The sequence below is a fragment of the Gobius niger genome (genome assembly GCF_951799975.1).
Source record: "Gobius niger genome assembly, chromosome: 1".
NCBI classification, from domain to species: domain Eukaryota; kingdom Metazoa; phylum Chordata; class Actinopteri; order Gobiiformes; family Gobiidae; genus Gobius; species Gobius niger.
Window position 1 is genome coordinate 7,847,210 of NC_136852.1, and position 12,475 is coordinate 7,859,684.

At 39.6% G+C, this 12,475-nt stretch overlaps 1 protein-coding gene across 1 annotated transcript in view; it reads left to right on the forward strand.

The window, feature by feature from the left end:
* The window catches only part of sgcg (sarcoglycan, gamma), a 48,877-nt gene extending 42,225 nt beyond the window's left edge, over positions 1-6,652 (forward strand). The window contains exon 9 of the mRNA XM_079574999.1: positions 6,391-6,652. Coding sequence (XP_079431125.1) covers positions 6,391-6,558 — 168 coding nt within the window. The 3' untranslated portion in view covers positions 6,559-6,652. The remainder of the gene's footprint in view (positions 1-6,390) is intronic.
* The last annotated feature ends 5,823 nt before the right edge of the window (positions 6,653-12,475 follow it).

Consider the following 12,475-nt stretch of genomic DNA (forward strand, 5'->3'; position numbering starts at 1 on the left):
TTTTACTGTAATTGATTAATTTTATGTTGATGTTTTTATTGATTCTATTTGTTTTCAACTGTGAAGCACTTTGAATTGCCTTGTGTATGAATTGTGCTCTACAAATAAACTTGCCTTGCCTTAGTCTGCTAAAATTGCATGTCAATTTAGTCGACTAAATTTAAGACTAATTAAGTCGACTTTGCATTGATAATATTCATAATAATCATATTTAATCTTGTTCCTCAGCTTCATGGAGCTGCTCCACATGAACAAAGCTCAGAGCTGATCCTTCGGCAGTGAAATTACATGATCTGAGGCTCTTTCAAACTGTCAATAGAAGTTTGGATGATTTTAGTCTCTCCCTTTCATTTTTACTTATTTTAGTCGACTAAAATATCTGGACATTTTAGTCATAGTTTTAGTCTCATGAAAAACGTTTAATTTAGTTTTAGTCCAATTTTAGTCGTCAAAAATATCACTTTGACTAAAATTAAGACTAAATATTTTAGTCGACGAAATTAACACTGCGTGGCGTATACTCCTGAATAAGTGAAAACACCCCTGATCTACAAGATAATACGGTTTGGTCTCGTGACCCACTTTCTGAGTCCCGACCCACCAGTTGAGAACCCCTGATCTGGTCAATGGAGATGTGTCCAATGCAAGACCGGTTCATTATCATCAGGACAGGCCTGGAGACGACCTAATGAACATTGACTTAATCTCAAGAAGAGATTTAAATATGATGAGCCGTGCAAACCAAGAATGTCAATAAGACTGCAGTGAATGAGCGAATGTTCGAGGCCAGAGAGAGACGACATTACGCCATGAGGGGATCGTTATGTAAGTTAAGGACGGATTCTCTCAATGACAACGACTTAAATGCCAGTCAGGCTCCAGCGAGACCGTATCATGCCAAGAGGGGGCAAATACAAGCTTTTATTTTATTACAGTTGTTTTTATGATCAAAAATCATTAAAAAATGACCTTGGCTTTACTGGGAGCGGGGACGCCTCAGCTCGTCTCCATGGAAACGTCGACTAAAGGCATGAGATTTAAGTGGGTTAAGTCCTCATCCAAATCCATCCTTTGATTACCCACCGGAAAGTTGGCATTATCTGTGTCGAGCTGGTCATTAGGAGCATGTTTTGTGTAATCCAAAATGTTACAGACTGTGCCTTTAACCTCTTAACCCCCGGCTTTACCCAAATCTACAATACGGATCATTTATCTCGCGTTGCCGCCGTATTGTTGACACTTTTTTTCTTTTCATTGCTTTTTTGTCACACATTTTTATGGCTTTTTTGACGCTCATTTTTGTCACTTTCCTGCCACTTTTCTGTTGTTCTGTTGTGGCTTTTTTGTGGTGTTTTTGTCACACCTTTTTGTCACTTTTTCATCACCTTTTTGTCCACGTTTTTGTTGCATTTTTGGAACTTTTTTCAGAACGTATTTAGATTTGAGTAAAGCCAAACTGGGGTTATGAGGTTAAGAAGTAACTCTTTGTATTCAGACCTATTTCTTGCTCCTGATCATTATTCTTGTTTTTTGAACATTCGTAAAAGTTTAGGTCGCTGGTAAATACAGTATAATTGCCCATGATACAAAAGGTTTGACGTGTATGTAGATGTTTTTCCAAGAATATAATGATATATATTTTGATCATTTTCAGTATCGGATTTCACATGGGGATGAAAAGCGTGGAGGTCTTTCTTAAAGGAACAGGCCACCGTTTTTCCATACTGTGATATGTTCTGAGCTTAGATGAGTTGATAGGTACCTGTCTGGTCTTTGTGCCTGTGGAAGAGCGTGGTCGCTTCTAACTTCACCCCGTTTGGAGCTATAGGAATACATTGGGAGAGGCCAAATGCTAACAACATCTTTGGTCGTTTTGCGTGACTGAGCGCACCCACAACAGACAGGTACGTTTCAACCAATGGGCGAGGAACTTGCTTCTGTATGGTCCTTATGGTGGGGAGCTGACCTTGCTGTAATAATGAATCAATGCTCCCAAGAGACACTGGGAGCTTTGATTCTAATGGGACTTCAAACATCCGAAGCCTGGCTCCAAAGAGTTTTTCTTTTTCTAGAAATCGCTATGACCCATGTGACTACGCTGGGGGAGGTGAAATATTTTTAACCATGCTTGTTTTTGTTTATTAGCCCGAAATTTGGAAGCATTTTGTTAGCCACATACCATAATTGCCTAACTCATTTTTGTTTTGATTTTAGAAAATATGTAAAAAGACGTTTTATTGGAAATACATTGTTTTTCTCTTATTGCCATTTTAACAACACAAAATGACTTAGGCAGTTATGCTATGTGGCTAACGATTTTTTCAGTACAGTTGACTGGCTCCAAAGCCTGTCAATCAAGCTCTGGAGCTCTGTGGAGGCTCCGCCCTCCCCGTGAGTGCAGGGCTTCCCGTCTTTTTGCCCTTTTAAGGAACAGGTTGTGTAGGAGGAGACCGAGCAGCCATTAAAGTGCAACTAAACAGGCGTGGCAGAGCCTTTCCCCACCCACAAACTAAAGTCAAAAATTGCTGAGAAAGGGGTGGTCTCGGAGGCTTTGGGGGAGACGAGGGGGGTGAGTGTGTAGGCGGGGTCTGCTCTCTTGACAGTCTCAGAACAAGCCCTTCGATCTGACAGGACTGACGGACTGCTATTACCGCTGTCACCACTGTGCGCAAGCTTTATTTTTTCGTAGGAGAGTGGGTGCATTCTCATGACTTGTGATTACTTGATGTAGCAACTAGTGATGCGCGGGTCAGGGTTTTTTTCAACCCGCGGGTCCCGCATTTGGAGCAGGTTCTAACCCGACCCAGCCCGCCCCGCAACGTTGTTCTATTTTTACAACCCGCCCCGCCGGTTGCTACGTGACGGAGGCGGAGGCGTGTGTGGGCGGGGCCACAGAACCACGGGCAGAACTGATGACGTTTTCTGGACGCCGTGGACACACTCTCCTCCAATCGCAAAATATCAAATGTAGTTGCTGCGTGAAACCAGTAGAGGCGCTAACCCTGCGGTTTTAGACACAAAAGTGAGATTTTGAACAAATTTGCACTAAATGTCAACATAGTGACTGGGACATGTAGCTAACTCTATTCAACAACCATTCAGACCGTTTATCAGCAAAAAAAAGTGGATTTGGTGTTTAGTTACTCTTTAAGGTTCACACAGGACTCGGGAACCTTTTCTGTGAATGGGGCTGAATAGGCATTAATCTATGGTATCAACTCATCTAAGCTCAGGTAAGAAGATAATTATGTCAGTATGTTAAAACGGTGGCCTGTTCCTTTAAACACTTTCAAAGCCCAAACCCAGTGACTCAATGTGTCACCAGTGAATTGTGGATATTTTCCATATAAATCTAACATTTCTTCTCTGTGCGAGTCGAAGTAGATGTATCTTCAGTGCAGTGTCACGTGTGAGTGAACATGGAAAGAGAGTATTTTACAAGCTCCTACTGCGTTTTCAGAATACCACAGTTTTCCAGCCACTAACCAGATCTTTCCAACCACATCTAAAGCTCTCGTGGGTCATTTTTCCCAAATATGGCTCAGTAGCAAAAACAAACAGACTTTCTGCTACTTTATAAGACTAGAACGGCAGTAGGAAATAGAACTATCAGAGCTACTGCAGTTAAAAAGATTTCTTTCTTACCCTCATCGTGTGTCTATAATGGAGCAGAAAGGCGTAATCGAACTCTTTCAGGATCTTGAAATCATTCGTCGTAGTGAAGCTAAATAATCGACTGGACTTGGTTGGTTGAGTTGAGGATGTTTCGCTCCTAGCTCTTGTGGTCAGAAAGCCACTAACCACACTTTTGAGGATCAAGAAGTTAAAAAACTATCCAGGGAGAAGAGGTGGTTTGAGAGGGGAGTAAAAGGAAGCTATTTGTGAAACAACAGAAGCCTCAGTCTCTGCAGGGGTGGAGGAACGATGCCTCTCTTTCCTATAACGGCCCGTTGTTAAGGCTAATGGGTCGTCTCTGCCCTCTGACTCAGCAGCAGATTCGAACAAAGACTCGCTAATTGAGTGAACTGTAACCACAGTGGTTCCCAAAGTGGGGTCCGGGGCGAGCTAAAGGGCCACAGAGGCAGTGCAGGGGCCCCCAGAAAGTTGCCTATAATCAGTCCCTAAAAGGATTCTCCAGGAACTCTGAGAAATCAGTGCAACTTGTCCCTTAACCCCCGCCTGAACCGAGCACATTTTCTCCAGGTTACCCAAATTTGAAAGCTTCTTGAACAAAGTGTGAAAGTAGCAACAAAAATGAGACGAGAACGAGGATGAAAATGCAACAAATGAGCAACAGAAAAGTGACAAAAACGTGACAAAAGAAAAATCAACAAAAAACAACAACAAAAAAGGCCACGAAAGAGCGACAAAAATGCGATGAAAAAGTGACAAAAACACAACAAACAGTTAGCATTAGCTTTAAGGGTCTTAGCTTTCAAATGAGGCATTACACTGACTGGCCTCTAGGCTGAAAATCCCAGTCCAGAAGCTTTTAGATTGGGATAAAACTGGAGAAAATGCGATTGGTTAAGGCGGGGGGGTACAAGGTTAACCCTGGAAGTTCTGCTACACTTAAATGAGTTTCTGATCAGTTGAAGGGACTATGGGGAGTTTAAAAATGTTGAAATTATGTATTTTCATCCCCCTACATGTTCCAGCTCAGACCTGTTCACCACAACTGGCTCTAAAATCCTGCACCGTCACTCAAAAAGGTGTTAATTCGGGTCTGAAGTGCTGTCATGCGCAAGTTTAATATAAAACCTGCAGTTATGCGTAAGACCTGTGGTGGCAGTAGTGAGTGTAAAAAGGTCACCTTATCTAGTCCCTTTAAATACATTTTACCTGTTATACCTGCACGTAGGAAGTGGTGTCTAGTGCAAGTAGAACTCAGCGAGGACTTTTGCCTCTGCTCTCCGCCCTCCTCTCACTCGCCTGGGTCTAACTTTACAGCGAGATCCCCAGAGTCTCATTGGTTTAAACTGATGTAGAAGATGAAGATGAGAAGATTGATTTTGATGTTAAATATATATTGTTTTAAGCAGAAAACAATCACAACTTTTCATTGCAACTTCTGAAAAAATGGCCCACAAAATCAGGCGTTTTAGTTTGATTGCAAATGTGTGTGGTTTTGTTAAAGCGGTGCTAAATAACTTGTTTACCTTAATAAATCCTTTTTGTAGGGGTAATACAAAAAATGTTAATGGCATGATTGGGGGGTCTTTCATCTCCCCCGGTGTCTCAGGCCAGAAAACCAAAATTGCAACGTCACTGCCTACGGGTCGGAGTCACCAATACACGCTAATAGAATCACGAAGAAGAAACAGGCTAACGGGCAAAGCTAACTGCGGGCTAGCACCACTTTAACAGTATTAACAGCCAAGTTTGAGTGAAAAAAATTATCTCCATTGTGTAATTCGATTTGTGATTTACATTAGTGTGTATTGGGGCCTCCGACCCGTAGGCCCTAATACACACTAATAGTATCACAAAGAAGAAGCTAACAGGCTGACGGCCAAAGCCACTTAAACAGTATTTTCAGCCACATTTGAGTGAAAAGATAATGATCTCCATTGTGTAATTGGATGCAATATCCCTCTCTCTCCCTTTGTCTTTTCTGTCAGCGTAGTATTTACTCTCACGGATGATTAATGAGTAAAAACGCAACATGCTACAACATCTGCAGTGGCGCTTATGGCCTCTAGGGGCATGATTTACTTAGTTCTGCTTTAAAAAGTACAATTGAAGTGTGTATTTAGCCTGAAGTAATAGCTACTATGTGTGGTTTTACGTGTCATTTTAAGCTGTACACAACAAAAAGTAAATATTCTTGCATTGGCTTAAATGACTTGAATTGAGGAAATGTATCTTGTTTTGAGCGTTTTTCACACATTTAGACACTTTTCCTGATCGGACCAAGTTTACTTTGCTTGTTTGAGGACATTTCAGACCAGTTCTAGGGTAAATCTCACTTGAAATAAGAAAGTAAAATTGCCAATGAGATTAGACCAATTTTCTTACCCCATTGGCAAAGAAAATTACCTGAAATAAGGACGAAATGTATGGAAACGAGTCAGAAACCTCTCAGAACAAGTGAAATAATCCAGGACAAATGCCCTAGAACTTCTTAACTAGTCAAAACAACTAAAATGTGGATTATTATGCTCAAATTGAGATGTTTATACTGATCTAGTTAAATACTTTTTGCAGTGTAAATCATTACTGTTTATTTTGAATAGAGTGAATTATTTTTATTTGGGGACCCCCATGAGACCATTCGAATTAAAGAACTCTCTATTCAAGTCACACACAACGTACTTACTTCTATTTTAAAGAAACAGCACCTTTTACAGTGTGGCCTTCTCCTCTAAACGCCCTCCGTTTCCCTCGCAGCTGGTCCTGGACGCGGAGACGGTGCGCATGCCCAGGCTGCCGCTGAGCTCGGAAGGGGGGCCCGGAAACGAGCAGGGGATGTTCGAGGTGTGCGTCTGTCCCAGCGGCAAACTGTTCCTGTCCAAGGCCGGGGACCGCTCCACGTGCAGCGAGAGCCAGGACTGCTGAGCGCAACTGTCTGTCATCGTCAGTGAGGAAAACAAGCACATTCATGGTTTCGAAAAAAGCTACCCAGGGGGCTCCATAGATGATCGGCATTTCGTCCAAAAACGCTAACGTTACGGTCATGGTAGAAGCTGCCACTGTCTCACTGGATTCAGCCGCAAGCAAAATGTAAGGCTTTTTAATTTCATTTTCATGCCCAAAAACAAAAATGTCACATGAGCCATTTCTTTTTTTTTTCATTTATGTACTGAAAAAGCATAGAATCACTTTAGAGTCTGTTAAAATAACTGTTATTGGGCTGTTTTGATCATCATTTAGGCTTTTTTGGCTCCTTTAAAACAATTATTGACATGAAAAATACAGTATTTTACATTATGTATTACAAATTCAAGTCTTATTGGTGTTATTAGTCTTTATTTGGGTCACGGCTTATCATCCCGAGGTGATGGTGGGTCCAGACGCCATTACAGAGAACTTATAATGCACATCATTAAGTCCTCGCTTACCAACATTTATTCATAGTTTATTGTTAGTCCTAACCTGGCTAACACCATGCTGCTGTGTGCGCTCGAATTATTTCGAACTGCACAACAGCCTGGGGACCATGGCCGAAATCTCCGGTGGATTTGGGAACCAATCACAGAGCGAGGAGGGACGGCAAGACGATGACGCGCTATTCGATATATGGAAGCTTGTAGATTATTTACGGATAATAAAAAAAAAAAATTATTTACGGATCCAACGTGACAGCAGCAGACACGATGGTATTTTTTGATCAAGCTTTAGACCTTGTTCTAAATAATTTAGCTCAAAAGTTTACAGCGGGTACGTCATACGTCATCTCATACGATGATACGATTGGCCGTGGCTACGTGCAGACGCATGAGACTTTTTTTTTTTTTTTTCGTATCGCCCAATAAACGAGTATGGACGATCGTAAACCACACCTCTCCTACGAGAAAATGAATTGGTGGTCCCCAGACTAAATATCACTTGTGATTTTAGTCTGGTGTTAGCCAGGCTATGTTAGTCCATTATTGGTTAATGATTAAGTTGTGTTTGCAAACGCAACAGTGTCACCAGTCAAACTATATATTTTGTGATCATAATCAGAACAATTAATGAGATCTTGATCTTTTATGGAGCTGTGCCGTCAGGACCCACAATCGCCCACTATATTGTAAAATATTGTTTTGTTTTTTTCTCATGGGAAACAAAATATGATAAAAACAACCTGATACCAGTCATTTTAACAGATTCAAGCAGTGAGTCAGGCCACCGTTTTTCCATACTGAGATATGTTCTTACCTGAGCTTACACGAGTATACGTACCTATGTATGTAAAAAGGGAGGTCAGTTCCTTTAAGGAAGAAATAACATAAACCTACTTGGATGAACAGATTAAATCTAAAGTTTGAGTAGATTTGGTTTGATCTTAGATAAAACATCTTATCCCCAATGGAACAAGCACATGTTTTCTTTTTTCAGATTATATTTTGTATCATTTGAAGTGAAAAAGAAAATCTTATTTAAAAGTAAAAGTGAATTTGTCGCACGTGGGATTTCTGCTCATTCCATTAGCATTAGTTCAAACCAACTCAAATTCAACACAAAGAAAGAACTCACATTTTAAGTAATTTATCTCATTTTAGATGGTCATTTTTCTTGTGTATATAAAAAAAAATAAAAGAAATGTTTTGTGGGAACAGCTCATGACCCACAGAAAACAGTTCCACTTTTGGGTCCGGACCCACCAGTTGAGAACCGCTGCTATAGAGGGTGTGCTGATGATGTCACAGCATGCCAACAGAAGCCAAAGTGCCAAAATGTAGGTTCTAAAAGATGTTTTTTTTAGCTAAGCATGAACAGCATACCCTCTATACAAAACATAACCATGATGCACCAGAGTAACCGTGGCAACTGCTTCCCCGTGGACGAAATGCCGAGAGTTTATAGAGTCCCGGTAACTGGAGGGAAACGAGCCCGAAAAGGCTGAATCGCCCCCGGCTTGTTTAGAACCGAATCAGAAAGTGCCTGCTGGACACTACCTGGGATTGTCAGAGGAGGCTTTCTCCGAGAGGCATCTGTGGATTTCCAACTGTTCGTCTGGAAAGAAATCGGCAACTAAAGTTTTGTTACATTTTTTCATGGCTGGGCAATGAGGAGCTGGTTTACAGCTTACATCCTATGCAATATTACTGTGGTGCAATAACTAATAGTATAGTCAAGGGCTTTAAGAAATATGGTTGTACATAAATATTTATTTTGGTTTGTGGTTCAAAAGCCCTTGGTGTGTGGTGTTTGTTATGCATGTTTTTATTTGAGAGAATTGGTTTATATTTATAATTATGTCACTTATTCAAATATCTAGGAATTAGGGCAGCACAATATGAACTAAATTCGAAAAAATCATGATTAAAACCGGAAAAAAAATGTCAAAATTGAATAAATGTATAACTTCCGACATGGATATTGCATCGCCTAGTGTTACTTTAATGATTTTTTGATAATTTGTTGATTTATTGTGCAGCCCCTCCTAGGAATTGTGTTCAAATGAGTTAAAACCCACTGCTAAAACGATTCATAATGATCTGCTGCCTTAGTGGTTTTATGTCACTTTCATGTTTGTTCACTGTCAGCATTCACTCCAGTACAATTTGATAAGAAGTTGCATATTTATTGAATTTGTACAGAAAAAAATAAATAAACAAAAGCCTATTCTTTTATTTGGTCTCTGTTCGTCTGTGTATCTGGCCTGAGTTACCGTTTGTTGTGCTCTAGCGCACTCTAGTGGAAAGGTCACGCTGCTGCATTTAAAAAAAAAAAGAGGCTAGAATTCAGTTGTGTGACGACTCCGTACTGTTATAGAAAAAGTGAGCCTAGTTGTGGCACGGAGGGCCGGACTTGATGAAGTAAACTTTGAATCTACCGTGGTTGATTGGCTTGTAAACCATTTCATTTGCTGCTATGTTGCTAAAACAGATTTTATACCCATCTGAACTAAGCACATTTTCTCCAGTTCAAAATAGCATCCAAAACGATGTAAGTGAGGATGAACACAAAAAAGATGCCCAAAAAGTGATGGAAAAGGCAACAAAAAAGCCAATGAAGACATGATGTAAAAATAAAAGCATCAAAAAGGCAAAAAATCTCATTAGTTTTGTAGGTCATAGCGTAAAAATGAGGCATATCACTGGCCCATAGGCTGTGAGCTCTCCAGTCGAGAAGCTTTTAGATTTGGGTAAAGCAGAATTTGAGAAATTGTGCTTGGTTAAAGCAGTACTAAGTAATAACTCTTGCCCCTAGAGGCCATAAGCGCAACTGCAGGTGTCGTAGCAAGTTGCGATTTTTTTTTACTTATTAATTGTCCATGAGCTTTAAATAGTAAACTACGCAGACAGAATAGGCGAAGGGAGAGCGGGATAATTGTAAAATGGAAATATTTTTTCACTCAAACTTGGCTGTAAATACTGTTTAAGTGGTGCTAGCCCGCAGTTAGCTTTGCCCGTTAGCCTGTTAGCTTCTTCTTTGTGATTCCATTAGTGTGTATTGGTGGCTCCAGCCCGGAGGCAGGAAAGTTGCATTGTGGTTTTCTGGCTGGAGACACCAGGGGGAGATGAAAGACCCTCAAATAATCCCATCAACACTTGTATTACCCCCAGAGGGACTACGGAAAGGATTTATTAAGGTAAACAAGTTACTTATTACTGCTTTAAGGCGGGGTTTAACCTCATACCCCCCGCCTGAACCCAGTGCATTTTCTGCAGTTCGGCTTGACCCAAATCTAGTAACATTTGAAAGCTAAGACCCACAAAAGCGATTGTAACTTTTTGTCACGTTGTCGCATTTTTGGCATAATTTTCTTGTTTTTTGTTGGTTTTTCATTACTTTTTTGTGGCTTTTTGTTGTGTTTTCGTCACTGTTTTGTTGGTTTTTCATTGTTTTGTTGTTGCGTTTTTCGTCACTTTTTTTTTTTTTACTTTTTTGTTGCGTTTTCTTCTCTTTTTTGTTGTCTTTTGTCATGGTTTTGTTGGTTTTTCATCACTTTTTTTTTATTGCTTAATCATTGTTCTATTTGGTCAGTTTTTTGTCATATTTTTGTCTCATTTTTGTTGCATTTTTGTTGCTTTTCCTGCACATTTTTGCTCCGTTTTCATCCTCGTTATTGTCTCTATTTTGATGCTTTTCTTTTAAGCTTTTAGATTTGGGTAAAGCTCGGTTAAGTCTGGGGGTAAGAGGTTAAGAAAAGACTTTGTGACTGAAAATGGCATAGAACAGGTCTTAATATATTCCAAACCTTCCAAAGTAATAGGCTATTGTTCAGGTATTCCCAAGATTTGACTTTCCAGATAAATGAGACATGACTAAAAAGAGGACAAGAGGAGGAAAGCTCATTTCATCAGTCGTTTATTTGGCCATACATACGCTGTTCAAAGTGACAGTTCTCCCACATACAGTTAAATCCAGATAACTCGCATCTTGGCGCAAAAAGCACATTTCCGATAAGTTAAAGATGTAACATGGTATAGAAATGTATGAAAAGCCCTTCAAAAAGAGTCTTTGCAAAACTGTACTCAACATGGCTGCAAGTCTTGTTCAGAAATGCATCGAAATAACTGTAACAAAAACATTCATAAATAAGAAAAGGACACATTCACAGCTTTTGGCTTTCCACGTGACAACAGATAAGTGATTTTGTTTTAAAAAGTGCTTGTCGTTAAAGTAAAAAAAAAAAAGGAAAAAATACAACTTAAATGTACAATCATGACTGCATTGCGAGACGGGCACATTTTGCATAATGCTTCACAGGGACATTCCTTGCTCCATTGTTTTTCCTTCTCGTTCAGAGCAATTTCATTTGCAAGAAAATAATTCCGTATAAAATTTCAAAGTAAAAAAAGCAGCATATATTTCCAGTTTTACATCATTTTCTGAACACGTAAAATGACTATTAGGACTTAGGTAAAGAAATAACTATATTGCTGGGGCTTTTTTTTTATGTACAGCTACAGCTTTTTGTCTAAAGAGCAGATCTACAGGAGCCAGACTATTAAAGAATGAAGCACTGTGCGTGACTTTCAGAAAACCATGACCGTCACAGTGGTGCCACAAGCTCTCGGCTGCTGTATGTTAGTCGAATCTTTAAAACGGTATTGCTTTGCCACAGTCCTCAAGGGGATAGTCCACTGTTTTGAAAAAGTAGTTTCCATTTGCAGAAATAAGAGAAGCAGACAGGAGAAATTCATCACAGAAAAAACTTTAACACTACTGCAATGTTTAGAGGTTACAGAGACTATCAGTCATGGGTCGCAGGTCCTTCAAAAAATGACTGCAAATAATGTTTTATGAGCTACTCTTGAATCATCAAAACTCTATGAAGAAAGGCTGGATTTTAAAGGCCCTGTACCTGAGGTTTTGGTTCACAAACAATGAGAGTAAAGCAAGTACAAAAATAAAATTGTTATTGATGGTCCAAACTCATTCCTAACATTCCTAGCACATTTCTATCATCCCCAACTTTCCACATGGATTAACTTTCACAATCACAACTTTCATGGAGCAAAGTGGAGCTTTACAGCAAGCCTGTTATTTCACAATTAATAAATCTGCTTAGATGCTTAGTAAACAGTGATCTTTCCCCCTAACAAATGTTTGCTTTTACAATACACTGAAGAAGAACAAAAGAAATGTCCCACTATTGGAAAAAATATGGATACAGGGCCTTTAAAATAGTATTATTATATACCGTAACTGTAAAATGTTTTCATAATGAATGGAAATTAGGGCTGAAATTAATCTATAACTAATTGATTATTGTAATAGTTGTCTATTCTAGTAATCGATTAATCGTTTCTGGTAAATACACAGACTTAGGGAGACCAAGACGTGCATAAAAATAAAATATCTCTAATAAGTCGGG